The sequence below is a fragment of the Oreochromis aureus genome, linkage group 3, assembly GCF_013358895.1.
Source record: "Oreochromis aureus strain Israel breed Guangdong linkage group 3, ZZ_aureus, whole genome shotgun sequence".
Classification (NCBI taxonomy): domain Eukaryota; kingdom Metazoa; phylum Chordata; class Actinopteri; order Cichliformes; family Cichlidae; genus Oreochromis; species Oreochromis aureus.
Genome location: NC_052944.1, coordinates 88,363,180 through 88,378,102, shown reverse-complemented (window position 1 = coordinate 88,378,102; position 14,923 = coordinate 88,363,180). Strand labels below are relative to the sequence as shown.

The following is a 14,923-nucleotide window of genomic DNA, read 5'->3' as shown; positions in this document are numbered from 1 at the left end:
TATGACAACTCAGATTCCCTCTGGGATTAATAAAGTCTCTTTGATTCTGAAAAGGCAGAAATGGCAATCAAGTTGTTTGAAGCAGTTGAGAAAGCAGTTCAGGAGATGGCTAAAGATGGGCCATCAGTTCCATCCACTGAGGATACATCAGGCAGTTCTCATTTCCCAAGAACTGACATACAGGGACGTCAGCTGCCAGTGCACAGCAAAACAAATTGTGACCTGTGAGTGCTTTAACCTCCTAGGACCTGCCGTCCACATATGTGGAATCACATTTTTGGTTATTTTGACCAAAATACTCAATTTTGCTCTACATGGGGCTGATATCCACTTACAAGGACATTATACTGCTACTGTTCTATCAAAATTTCAAATGAATATCCTCATTTGTGGCTCTCATTTTTCTTAAAAACAAAAATAAGGTATACAAAAAAATCTGGAAATTCTTTGTTTTTGCGTTCGTCAGGCTCCAATATGCCCAAATATCAAAGAGAAATTAAAAATGCATGTCGTGGAAGAGTTCGGGTCTTAGGAGGTTAATACAAAGCATTTAACATTCAATCAACAGACAGCACCCACAGCCACAGAAACTGTGGCAAAAAGGTCACACAAGTTTGTTTTCACAGAAAACTCCCACACACGTGCACACTAACATCCAAACACACTCAGGACATGTTCAGTACTGTTACCCAATATTCATTCCTTGATACTTTCTGCAAATATGTTTGGTTGATCTTTCATCCAGTTGGTTAATAAATTACATGATAATAAATTTGATAAGCTTGAGGTTTGTGTCTACTTGAATTGATAAGTGTGCCTCTGGATCGATATGATTTCTGCTTATATGGGGCGATCGTGGCTCAAGAGTTGGGAGTTCGCCTTGTAATCGAAAGGTTGCCGGTTCGAGCCCCGGCTTGGACAGTCTCGGTCGTTGTGTTCTTGGGCAAGACACTTCACCCGTTGACTACTGGTGGTGGTCAGAGGTGGCGCCAGTGTCCGGCAGCCTCGCCCCCACCTGTCAGTGTGCCCCAGGGTGGCTGTGGCTACAACGTAGCTTGCCATCACCAGTGTGTGGTTGTGTCCCAATTAAGAGACTGCACGCTTGAAGTACGCATTTCAACTGCGAATAATTTCCCCAAATATCAAGCGTGGTCCGGTGCACGCTTTGTGGTTCCATATATCCCACAATTCATAGCAGAGCGGTGGGTGTGGATAATTTTGCCGAAAAAAACGGCAGAAGGGAGCTGCTGAAGAGTGAACTGTCAAAAGTAAGTATTGAATATGATGTCACTTATTTATGTGCGAATGTTTAATAACGAAGAACATTAAAACATTACTGCTGGCCACATGTCGGCAAAGTTATGTGACATTAGCGAAGTTTGTAGTTTCAGCGTTTACTTGCTTTTAAAGCCTTTAAAATATAATAATACAATAGCTGACCTTAATCTTACAGAGAATGTGATGATTTTATGGATAATTAAAGTCAGTCATATATCCACAAACACAACATTATACAGTTGTACAATGAGATACAGAGCATCTCCTACTCAGTGTAAACATGTTGGGGGGGCGGGGGGGGGGCTACAGTTCTGCAGCGCTATATACATATGGACAGTATTAACATAGGGAAAAATATGTATATATAAAATGTACAATTTACAAGCCGTAAACAATATGTGATAAATAGTGTTATGTACAGTTGAGTTATTGCACATGGAATTGGTATTCTGTATGACTTAACGCAGTTATGACATGGTCTGATTTCCTTAACCAATAAAGGAATATTTAATATATCAGTCTACCCTTCATTCTATCAGAAACAGTTTTCATAGCTCGTACATTTTCCTTTTTACACATATATGTAAGTATTGAGCCAAATGTAATAAAGCCAACATATTAGACTAACAATATTTGTCTCATATATATAAAACATCTATATATACACTGTCAGAGATACTTGTCTTTGAGTGAAGATTTAAGGTGATAGGAAATATAAATAACTGCAACTTTAATCTTTGACCCAGAGTTCAAGCTCACTGCTATAATATATATGTATATATATGTATATATATAGATAGATAGATAGATAGATAGATATAGATATATAGATATATACATATATATATGTTCAAATGTTTGATTAATATATATATATATATATATATATATATATATATATATAATCAAACATTTGATGCCTCAGCTGTCTCAGTCCTACAGCGTTCTGCAACTACAACTAACCTGAGGAGGCTTGGATTTGGCAGCAGGTACACCTGTACATCCTTCTCAGCAGCACACATGTGGCTACCATTTAATCACACTTCTTCCTGAGCTTTGCTTCATCACTAGACCAAAGGTGGCATCCCATGTCACAGTCTTATCATCATCCAACAGGACAAGAAACATTTATGGTCATCCTGGTTTTGTGATGCTGAGGCTCAAGACATTCCGATTCATCCCCGCCACACGCCTGTTTGTACGCTCATACACAGTCGATGGGACTGGAACACAATTCAGCAGGATTGCAGAACACACCATGACTGAACTGAGATCATCACAACATATAGTGTGATGGAAATTCAGTTTCCAGTAGCACAGCACCGACAGAAGTTGCATGTTACAGATACGCTAAGGGAAATGAGAGTAAGGATATAAGCACACAGCCCCACTCCACTGACGACCTGCTGTTGGCCAACACCCTCAACGACTCTTACTGCTGGTTTGATGAGACATCAAGCAGCCTTGACACCTCCACCTTCCCCAACAATAGAGACACCTCCCCACTCCCACCAGCACAGAGCCATCACCACCATCAAAGACTTCACCCACAGGAGCCCCCTCCTCACTCCACAGCTATGAGGATTTCACACCACCTTCTTCCACTACAACCCTTCATATTCATGATGTGAGGACGCAGTTTAACCCTTTAGACCTACTAAAGAACCCAGTCCACCTGAGCTTATCTTTATATTTTTACATGTTGTAGTGCCATTTCTGGGAGTATTTTAAGTTGCTATACATCAATACAACCATTATATCCCAAATTTTAATCATATGTATGCATCAAGTCATCAGTAACTACATAAATTGCAATAGTGGTATTTTTACACAAATTTCTAGTTAAAGTAATTTCAGAGGTTCATCCTCAAAATTGTAAATGTAAAAAGTTGCATAAAACAGTTTCCAAATTAATTTTGAGTGTCTTCATAGTTTTATTTTTGAGATACACCAATTTGTATATACTGCAGCCACCAACTTTGAAATTCTCATTTACATGACTTATTTAAACATTCTCCTCTTGAATGCAAAATTCTTAAAAGATCTTTTATCCTTTAAGAGTAAATAAATCTGAAAGCTGTTCCATCCTAAAAGAGTACAACAATGTGTAGTTTATGATGTTCTAAAGGTTTCAGCATCTGTTTGAATTTGTCACATGTGTGGAAAGGTATGAGTGAGCCTTTGTATCATACTGTGAGTGATGCTCGTCAGCACACAGACCCAGAGTTTCTCTACAGGAACACAGAGAGAGTTATTCCCTGTACTGTAAGGACACATTCAGCATTGTGCAGTAAATCCAGACCATCCCAGTTAAATGATTACATGGATGTGAGTGTGGTCGTCAGAGCAGCACTGATCAGTGTCAGGTTATAATGACCAAGGTGTACACAAACACTAAGTTTGAGTGTGTGCAGTGAGACTTCAGTCAAAGCATTTAACTGAGGTGTGAAAAATAAGCTGAACTCTACAGCTTGTTGTGGTCCCCTGTGGCTTGACAGCCTTCCAGCTGTTCTCCAGCATTTTCATTTACAGTCATAAAATATCTCCACATGTTGCTCCTCTTTCTCTCTCTCTGCAGTCCAAATGCGTCTTCTGAGCGCATCTGAGTCACGTGACGGCACAGTAACAAATCCCAGCAGGGCAGGAAGAAGGGGGCGGAGCAAAGTGCGTCTGCCGCATAAGAAGAGGTGTTCACACAGACAGAGCTGCTGTTTCATCCACAGCGAGTAAATAGTGAACCTCCAGGAGAGAAACAAACTAAAGTATCGATCATATACCACTACCAACGTTTGGATCGATATCTGCATCGATCTGCACACCCTTGTCTCCTGGATCGTAGCTGAGATCAGCGTGAACCACGTGGGTCTCTGCTCCCTGACCTGTTTCCTGTTTGGAAAGAGTTCCAGCTTCATCACGGAGTTTCTCTCGGTTTGTGGGCTCATCTAAAGGTAAGCACCGAGCTAACTTTAACACTAGATTTACTAACCCTGCGCACATTTGCAGAAATCCCTTGAAACCAACACCTACTAGAATTACGGACTTTTTTATTTTCTGGTGCAAGTCCCGAGGTGTTAATCACCCCTGCTGAGATTTGTACAGGTCATATGCTCGATTCACATCCTGCTTTTGTTGTGCAAACCAGCCATTGTCTTTGAGGCCTGGCACATTTGCTTTTGCACACACATACAAACGCTGCAAATCTGTGTTTCTTACAGTGTAAGACAAAAGCAGCAAAAATAAAAACTGTACCAAGAGTACAGTCTTAATGGCTCACTATACAAACAATCTGGAGACATAAATATTGGCACGTGTAGGGCTGGGCTATATCATACCGTTCACAGTAATACCGGTGTAATTTTAGGCAACGATAGGAAAATGAAATATTGCGATAGAATATGGGTAAAACGCGCATGCGCAGTGCATATGTTTACATACGCACATGGCGGGCCGTTAAATGAAACGGCTGAACCAGAACTGGTTTGTAAAAATGCTGCAACTTCAGTTGTGTGGAACTGGTTTGACTTTTGTCTGTCAGATACACAACAAAGCACTATTTTTGGTAGAGCATGCTAGCGGGCCGTCGTTATTACCGTGTTTTTGGAAAATACTGCGTCTTAAAATCAATCCTTTGATTTTCCTGAAAATCGACAGCGCCCCTTATAATCCTGCGTGCTTTATGTAACTCTGGTTGTGTTTACTGACCTCGGAACGATTTTATGTACACGGTGCTCGAAAATCTGTCAAATGTTTCAGTACGACTTTGCTCAGCTATGAAGCCGCACCGCTTGATGGTAGTGGTGTGCGATAGTGCATATTTTGGTATCGATCCGATACCAATACAGATACCATACTTTTCAATAAATAGGGTGGATGCCTCAGTGAATTACTAAATCGCAATTAATTTTCATGACCTTAAGTGTTTTTTGTGATGTTTCCTTTGGTGTTATTAATTAGTTAAAACCCAGGACATAATTAGGAGAAATAATTTATTTATAATTAAATAAAGAATGTTTTATTATTGTGGCGGCTCGTGGTCTGCGATGCCGCTGCAGGTGAGATGGACTCACCTTCACTGCCTCTACAATGATGCCTCGCTGGCTTAAAACCCAGCGCTGCTTGTGCTTTGGTTGTTTTGGTGTTGATGTGTACAGCTGGCAGCAGGAGGGCTGCAGCCGTTGAATGTAGGCTACTGTTACAGCAACCGCGTCATCACTGTAAGTAGGGCTGCATGATTACTCATTAGAAAATCGTGATCTCATTTCCAAATGACTACGAGTTTTAAAAAAAAAAGAAGAAAAAAAAAAGACGATGACGATTGTACTGCATTTTGATCCGGGACATAATCTGCATGAAAACAAGCACTCACTCTTCCTGCTCAACAAATGACAAGGCCAGAGCCTTATACCACGTGATACAGAAGCCACCTGGCTGCTAAAAATGGCAGGGAAAAAACAACGGAGAGCACGTGAGAGATGATGAGAAAGTGACAGGAGAAAATCCGTCCTGGTCAACCACCCAAACATCAATAACGGGAACCTTATACAGCGCTTCCCCATACCCGTCGAACTCTGGCAGGCACAAAGAAATTACTGAGGCTATCACTTATCACCTGACCAAAGATATGGCTCCCTTCAACACTGCAAAACGAGGGATTTAGGAAAATGATCAATGCCCTAGACCAGGGGTCTGGAACCTGCGGCCTTATATAGTCCTTATATTCTGGCTCCAATGGTTTGGGAAAATAAATTAGAAGTATTTAGCTGAAGTGTATTTTATTTATGTTAGTTCTTATTAACTTGTAGTTCTAAATTGGAAGATCATTGTGATATTGAAATATAAAAATATAATATAAAAAATTATATTCTATTATTTTTTCATCGCTCAAAATAAGCGTCACCCTCGCGGAAGCCGGTATACCCGCCGAATTGACGTGCATTTATTGAGACTTTCAGCCCCAGTTAGGCCAATTATGGATCTTTGGATCCACATTATGGTAGCAGCTCCACCGTGAACTCTGTTAACCCTTTGACTGCCTGCTCAACCATTTGGTTGAGCATATACATTTGTTTGTTTGATTGTGATCATTATTGACCTAAAGTATTAGAAAATATGGACAAATAATTCTTTCATTGTATTTTTCTTGGTGAGGCAGTCAAAGGGTTTTAAAGACAAACCGCTCACGCCTCACAGATGACAGCTTACAGTCCTGCGTAAAGATGACTTCGTACAGCCCCGATTAGCACACACGGTTGCTGTACGCATACAGCCGAATGTAGCTTTGCAGCACACAGCAGGACACACACCAACACAACAGCATAGATAGCACAGACGTAAATTGCGGGTCCCGCTCAGGTGCGTTCGCCTCCCTTGCAGCGGCGCTGCAGACCACGCCCCGCGGCACGCATTAACCAGGTAAAATACATGTTTAGGCAGAATTTTACAAATATCTATTTTTAATTTTTCAGTAGCATAGTGCTTTTTTACCAATTAATTTTTAAAAGTCAGGTCAAGGCTCTAAAAGCCCAAAGGCGATATAAGGGTGGCGGCTCACAACAGTTTTTGTTTGCTACGTGGATCATTTTAGTTCAGCTGGGTGTCTTTGCTTTTGTTATATTGCTTTAAGAGTTCAAAATGTGTTAATTACATAAAAAATTGTAATTTTCTCTGTAGCACTTCATGGATTTAGGCAACACACCTTAGTTGTTCACACAAAGCATAAAGGTAAAAAAACAATATGTACAGTGTTATCTTAATTTTAGATGTCAATAAGTATTTGCGACTCCCAGTGTTTTCTTTTGCGATTTTCTACTCTCAGCATTTCATCCCTAGCTGCTCCTCTATGGCGAAGCCCTTGTTTGCCCTCACTGCTGGACAAAAGAGGAGAGGGAGAGTTAAAACAGGCATCAATGCTACAGAAAACTGAGGCCCTCTGACTGGACAGATGAATGTGATGCAGCTCTGTCTAATCTGAAAGAGAAGCTGTTGAATTTTGTAGTCCTTACACATCCAGACTTTTCTTTGCCTTTCATATTGTCCATTGATGCTTCATTAGATGGGCTCGGTGCTGTATTGTCACAAATACCAGCCGGACAGCAGAAAGCCCGTCCAATTGCTTTTGCCAGTAAGATCCTGAGCGATGTGATGCTATGGATGTTAAGGCAATCTTGGATTGTCACAGTGAGTGGGATCTGGCTGCTGAAACAAGGGCTGTGAAACTGTTCCAGTCAGTTCAGGACCTAGTGTTGCCAGGACAGGAGTCATTTCCTGTGTCCACACTAGAGGAACTCCAGCATAGCCAGGAACCTGATCCCAGTATTTCAAGGATCTTACCATTTGTCATATGGAGACGGCGACCTTCCAGGCGTGAAAGGCCAGGATTTGATGCGAAAGCCATGGTGTTATTTAAACAGTGGGAGAGGCTTAGAATCCAAAATGGAGTTCTCTATCGGATCACAAAGGACCCCCTGAGTAAACAAAGGAGACATCAGTTTGTTTTGCCTGAAAGTCTCAGAGCAAAGGCATTGAACGGTGTCCATGATATTGCAGGACATCAGGGGCAAGCGAAGACTTTATATCTGGCAAGACAACGGTTCTTTTGGCCGAAGATGGAGTCTGATATAAAGGAGTATGTCAAATGCTGTCAAAGATGCATCCTGGCCAAAACACCAGAACCCTCTGCTCGAGCCCCACTTGAGAGCATCAGAACCTCCGCTCCTATGGAGTTGGTGTGTTTGGATTTTTGGAGTGCAGAGGATAGTAAGCAGCGCTCAGTAGATGTTCTTGTCCTTACAGATCATTTCACTAAGCTAGCCCATGCCTTCCCTTGCACAAACCAGACTGCAAAGCAGGTGGCTAAGAAACTATGGGACCATGTTTTCTGTGTGTATGGGTTTCCTGAGCGGATTCACTGCGATCAGGGACCAAATTTTGAAAGTGAGCTCTTGGCAGAACTGCTCAAGTTCTCGGGGGTCTCCAAATCCCATACTACGGCATACCATCCCATGGGAAATGGAGGGACTGAGAGGTTTAATAGGACACTTGGCAACATGCTTGGGTCCTTGCCCTCAGAAAAAAAAGAACAAGTGGCCTCAACAAATACAGAATCTGACATTTGCATATAATGCAACTGTACATGAGACCACGGGTTTTGCCTTCATGAGGCAGCTAGGATTGCCCAGACTCATGCCATCAAGGAACAAGACAAACAGGCAAAAGGATATAACAGAAAAGTAAAGGGCACTCATTTGAACATAGGAGACAAGGTACTCATTGCAAATAAGGGCGAGAGAGGAAAGAAGAAACTTGCTGACAAGTGGGACGCAACAGTGTACACAGTCAGAGACAGAAATTTGCAGACTCACACATACAAGTTGGAAGATGACAGTGGCAACATAAAGGTGGTACATCACATCCTGGTTTTGAATATCAGCTTCCTGCCAGTAGTGACAGCTGAACTGGGTGACACTGGATCAGAGGAAGGGTCATGTGCATCAGACCAGTTAGACTCCTTGGATGAGGAGACTGCAGAGGACAGGACCAGTGCTTGGATCAACTCGGATGATGATGAGAGTCAGGAGACCTTGAGTGAGGGACTCTCAAGATTGGATAAGTCAAGTCAGCAAGCTCCAGTGGTGTTTGCAGGGGATTCAACCCAGTGTTCCCTGGTAGGAGAGGACTGCCCAGACAGAGACACAGACTTGGACAGTTTGGTAGCAGAACCTGACTTAGACTCTCCGTCTGTGTTAGATACACTTTCAGAAACTGCACTCACCCACTCGCATCCATCAGGCACAGATTGTGATGCACACACCGAGCCCCTACCAGTAGCCCCAGTGCATGTTGCCGATGCACAGATGTCTCCAACGGATGTGTGTCATGATGTGGGTCCCCAAGAACAGCCACGGGCAGGCCCGGACAATGTTGTCATGACGCGAGCCGGCCGAGTTAGTAAAAGAGTTGATCGACTCATTGAGTCCATGGTTCAAAAGCCTTTTGGCTTTAAGCGTTTAAGCGAATTCAGTTAGCAGAAGGTCTCAGTCTCTTCTTACGCTGTTTTAAGTGAACCCAGGTGTTTAGAGATCTTTCGTTTTTTTGGTTCTAAGGGACAGTGTCATTATGGCACAATTAGATACATAATATGTTTTAAGGTAATTGATGTGTGTGGACGGCTGGGAATGTGTGTGGTGTAAATGGCATCACACTGATCTAACGGTGCGCACACACCGAACGCAAAAGAGGCGGCCAGAGCGTCAGGTTCACATGTAAAGTCAATGGAAAGAGCACGATGACACGCGATTGTGCATCCGGCGAAAGTGCGAAGGCAGATTTGCGTCGGGAAAACGCCAAAACCCGTGAAACGCGCTGCGTCAGTGTACCGCGTGGGCGCGTGTGACTCGCGAAAGAAAACCACGCGTGTCAGATTGTGTGTTGCATTTTGTGCACACGCTCGAGTCGGAAAATATGAACTCCGGTGTCAAATCACGCCCCGACAACCAATCAGGAGCCTGGTGACGTGGCTGTAACTAGGTCAAAGGGGCAGATCCAGTCACTCAGTATGGAGGGAAAGCTCATCAGTGCCGTGGCTAATCATCCAGAGCTAAATGATGCTAGTTGCTACTTCTACCGAGACAGGAATAAAACGGACCTAGCTTGGAGGCACATTAGTGAGGAGATTGGGCAACCTGGTAAGTTCATTCATTCTGCTTTTTAATTTCCAGACTGACCCGATGGAACCGTGCAAAAGCTAGCAAGCCCGCCTACTGTCCCGATATTTTCCAACTGATGTACAAATACCTTTCCGCTAACAAGATATTGTGTTTATTCAGAGGACATCTGCAGCACAACACATCTGGCACAACTTCCTCCCACATTTCACGCGCGTGGTAAGATGCAATTTTGAGGCGACAGGTGTTGAGGTGCGAATGTGCACGCGTCACATTAGGGGCATTCAGGGCGTTTTTGCTCGCCTCTTTCGCGTCCGGTGTGAACGCACCGTAAGAAAGGATGAGGCCTGATCACCCTCATGCTCTTTCTGAACCTATCTGGTAGGTGGCTTATACAGCTGAGACTAGAGCTTATAGCTCGGAGGTTTAAACCCATGCCTAGGAGCCATAAATTCTGTAGATTTGTCCCTGTGTTCCAGTTAGATTGTTCACCTGACTGTTCTGGATTTTGGTGAAATCTAGGAGGGGTGGATGTAACGGGTGTATTAAAAAATAATTTATATTTCACCAAAGATCCATCCTGCGGTGTTATTTTGCTTTGTCAGTATTGGTTATGTATATGTGTTTATTTATATATATGTTTATTTTCTGTATTTATATTTTGGGAGCTTTTATTTTGTTTGTGTGACCTTTGACTTCCAACGTCACTTCCTGTAGCTGCTGCACTATTTTCCTCAGTCGCCTAGAGGTCCCGCTGAGGAGAGGTGAGCGTACGCTAGTGTTCTCAGTTACAGAGTGAATAAACACAGTTAAAGTAACTAAAAGTAATTCAAACACTGCTTGTTCCCTTTGTACATTTTGTCTCACAGTTCTGTTCGATGTTTTAGTGTGAATTATTGTTTCTCTGTCGAGTACAGCACTTTATTGTATCATGCTAGTTAGCCATTTTCAGATGAGAGCATAGGAGCATGCAGGTGGCTTCTCATGTGGTCCGCTATCCTTCTCTCTCCCTTGAAGGTGTTCATGCAGAAGTCCAGTAAAGTGAAGTCGCTGCACTGTTTTATTTTTATTATAAACAGGTATGTGAGCTCCCTCTTTTATTTTTGTGTCATGTGTACTGGTTATATCTTTTGTTTGTGATTCATGTTCACTGTTTCAACTTACTGTTAGATATATGTAACAAAAAAAAATATGTAAAATTGCCACTGGTAAATGAAGTCTCCCTAAACTATAATTTTGTTGTTGAGGTAATTGTCACTATATGGTCACGATGAAGTGCATTTTCATTTGTTACATATGATTATAAATACATTTTAGCAGTATTATTTGTTAATTGGATTTGTTGTGATGTTGCACCTCAGTTGCCTAGAGGTCCCGCTGAGGAGAGGTGTTCATGCAGAAGTCCAGTAAAGTGAAGTCGCTGTACTGTTCTATTTTTATTTTCAACAGACAGTTCAGAGAGAATAAATCCGCCCAGCTGGCACAGTGAGAGCTGACTCCTCTGGTCATTCGCACAACACAACGCAGAGAGCTAGCGGCACTCATAGTTTAAGGCCAGACCGGCTACATATATATACATACACACACACACACACATACATACATATATGACGGTGCAGTTACTGCAGCGTCACTTACAGAGATCTCACCTAGGAAGCACACATCACAATACTTTTGTATATTAAAGTCCAGCCTCACAATACGTAAGCAGATGTCATAATATGCGTCAGTTTTTTTACTTCTATAACTATTCTGTCCCTCCTGTTATTTCTAAGATATGCTTTTATAAGTTTGTTATATAGCAGGTCATAATCATCCGTTCTGTAATTAATTGTAGTAACATGTCAGAAAAATATGTTTATTCCTGATCTTGTCTGGTCAAAGCCTGCCATCTAGTGGGTTTACAGGGTAGCGCCATGTTTGAGCGCAAGCAGTGATTTTCTCCCAGCGCTCGACAGGAAGGTCCATTTCTCTGTGTCTCTGTAAATTCCTGCATCTGGCGCTCTTGAAAAGGCATAATCTGTAAGTGTGGCAAAACGATTGATTGTTCTCACTTATTAGTACCTTGTTCAGCAAAGTAATGAGTTTGTTGTGTGTTTAGCAAGTCTGTTATATTACTAGCATAAGCTAGCTGTTAGCCCTTTGTTTAGCCTGCCAGCATGAAACATACCAGCATGTGCCGTTAGCTGTATCTCTTGAAATGCTACTGGCGGTGCAGTGTTGATACTGAGATTGTGTAGTGACTGTTTGCATAAGTCAACAGTATTTAATGTAATCTTTGTGTATTTTTATGGAGAGTGAATATGCTGTATTCTGTTTCTGTTATTACAGTTTTACAAATGAAAAATATGGATCAGTAAAGCTCTGAAGAATGCCACACGGTTTCCTGAGTGTTTACTGAAGCCAGTTAATGTTTAGCTCTCTGCATAAGCTGGATAGGGACATTCGGCTGAGGGCAGAAGAATAACACTTAAAAACGTCCTCATCGTCTCACACTCGATGTGTTTCCTGCTGTTTTTCTCCTCGTACACGTCTCTGAAACATCCAGAGTACATTCTGTGCTAATCTCACTGAGCAGGCGTACAGGCACAGCCAAATGTCTCTAATCTTTGCCCTAGAAACAAGTCTAATATGTATCTCTGTCTGTAAGCGAGTTTGCATTGACCCTCAAAAGACTGAATGCCAACTCTCATGAGCACATTTGCAATGTGTGTATGAAAATAAGTATAAATACTTATTTAATAAAAGCTCACAACATACCACTAATAAAAGGCCGGTTAGAATAATGTATTTCCCACAAATCACTGCCTCTGTTTGTATCTCTGTCACTGCAGGACCAACGTGGATCGAGAAGTCAGCGCTCTCAGGAGGCCGACAATTTTGTTGAAGAAAGAAGTGGAAGAAAAAAATACAACCGTGGCGAGTTTGGGAAAGATTTCACTGTGAAAGCTTCCCAAAAATGCATCAGGTCATCCACACAGGAGAGAGACTGTTCAGCTGTGGAGACTGTGGAAAGTTTTTTACCGAGTCTGGAAAGTTAAAAACACACCAACTCATCCACAGTGGAGAGAGACCGTTCAGCTGTGACGAGTGTGGAAAGTCTTTTACGCAGTCTGGACACTTAAAAACACACCAACTCATCCACACTGGAGAGAGACCGTTCAGCTGTGGAGACTGTGGAAAGTCTTTTACCGAGTCTGGAAACTTAAAAACACACAAACTCATCCACACTGGAGAGAGACCGTTCAGCTGTGGAGACTGTGGAAAGTCTTTTACGCAGTCTGGACACTTAAAAAGACACCAATTGATCCACAGTGGAGAGAGACCGTTCAGCTGTGATGAGTGTGGAAAGTCTTTTACCGAGTCTGGAAGCTTAAAAAGACACCAACTAATCCACACTGGAGAGAGACCGTTCAGCTGTGGAGACTGTGGAAAGTCTTTTACCACGTCTGGACACTTAAAAACACACCAACTGATCCACAGTGGAAAGAGACCGTTCAGCTGTGGAGACTGTGGAAAGTCTTTTACCGAGTCTGGAAGCTTAAAAAGACACCAACTAATCCACAGTGGAGAGAGACCGTTCAGCTGTGACGAGTGTGGAAAGTCTTTTACGAGCATTTCACACTTAAAATCACATCAACTCATCCACAGTGGAGTTAAAGCGTACACCTGTGATCAGTGTGGCAGAGCTTTTACTCACAGTTACAGCTTACAGAGTCATCTAGTTACCCACTCTGGAATTAAGGCGTACAGCTGTGACATTTGTGGAAAAACTTTCAGCCGGATAGGGAGCCGAAATATTCACCTACGCATTCACACCAGACATGATGTGTACAGCTGTGATCAGTGTGGTAAACAGTTTACCACAAACACAGAGTTACGACGTCACATGTTTACCCACACTGAGGAACGACCTTATAAATGTGACCTGTGTGAGAAGACTTTTAAATCTCCACGTTACCTGAGACGACACCAACAGATCCACACCAGAAAGACTCTACAAGTGCAGTTACTGTGAGGTATGTATTTATATTTTTATCTTGTCAGCCCGACTGTTTGAAACAACTCATGTTCAACTCAAGCTCATCAAATTGTGTTAGCATGTTAGCAATTCTACTCGCAGCTCTGAATGATTATTCAGACTCTAATCACAGGTTTTTAGGGATAGTGTTTGAGAATTGTGTTATTGTTATTGTAGCATTAAACTGGTATTACTTTAATGTTTTTACTCTTGTCGTTTTTATAGCACATTAAATTGAGCTGAGTGTGATAATGTAAACAGTAAAATGTAATTGGACTTTGGCAGAGATGCTCTTTATTTCAGGTGACGTTCAGGATAAAAATGTTAAGGACTGACTTACACTGTCTTTGTGTTTTTGTTTAGAAGCAGAGCGACACAGATGGATCAAGTTCTCAACCCTGTCATCGCTGTGGGAAAGACTTTTGTTGTGACCTTTGTGGAAAAACTTTAAGTCATTGAAGGACTCTGAAAATACATCAACGTAGACACACTGGAGACAAAATGAACTACTGTAAAGAATGCGGAGAGGCTTCACCACTTCAAAGGACTTCAAACAATATGAACTCCTTCATAGTGGCGTTAAAAAGCATGTCTGCGATCAGTGTGGGTCATCCTTCATCAGTGCACGTCAGCTTGAAAAGCATAAACGAGTCCACACATGAGAGAAACCATACAAGTGCAGACACTGTGACAAAACCTTTTCACAATCATGTGATCATACTAAGCATGAACGCAGACACATGAAAGAGAACTTCATCACGGCGCCCCCGTGTGCGCGGCAGCCTGTTACAGCAGCTCTGCTCGTTCTGAGTTTCTTTCTTTCTTATCTTTTCTTCTTGTAATTTTTATAACTAACGTATTAGTAATTAGATAACAAATTTCCCACGTGTGGGACTAATAAAGGTTATCTTATCTGTGAAAGAGTTTGAGTAATCTCAGTTCATACTCCACTCAGAAACGA

General features: G+C 42.1%; 1 protein-coding gene across 2 annotated transcripts; it reads left to right on the top strand.

The window, feature by feature from the left end:
* Positions 1-4,177: 4,177 nt before the first annotated feature.
* Positions 4,178-14,481, top strand: LOC120438414 (gastrula zinc finger protein XlCGF8.2DB-like). 2 transcript variants are annotated; one of them, XM_039608828.1, is made up of 3 exons: positions 4,178-4,226; positions 12,776-13,960; positions 14,326-14,481. In XM_039608828.1, exon 2 carries the CDS (start codon positions 12,901-12,903, stop codon positions 13,957-13,959), a length of 1,059 nt encoding a protein of 352 aa, XP_039464762.1. In that variant the 5' UTR covers positions 4,178-4,226; positions 12,776-12,900; the 3' UTR covers position 13,960; positions 14,326-14,481. The 2 variants fall into 2 exon arrangements, with proteins under 2 accessions (XP_039464762.1, XP_039464763.1); XM_039608829.1 differs by lacking the exon at positions 4,178-4,226 and having other exon boundaries at positions 12,459-13,960.
* The last annotated feature ends 442 nt before the right edge of the window (positions 14,482-14,923 follow it).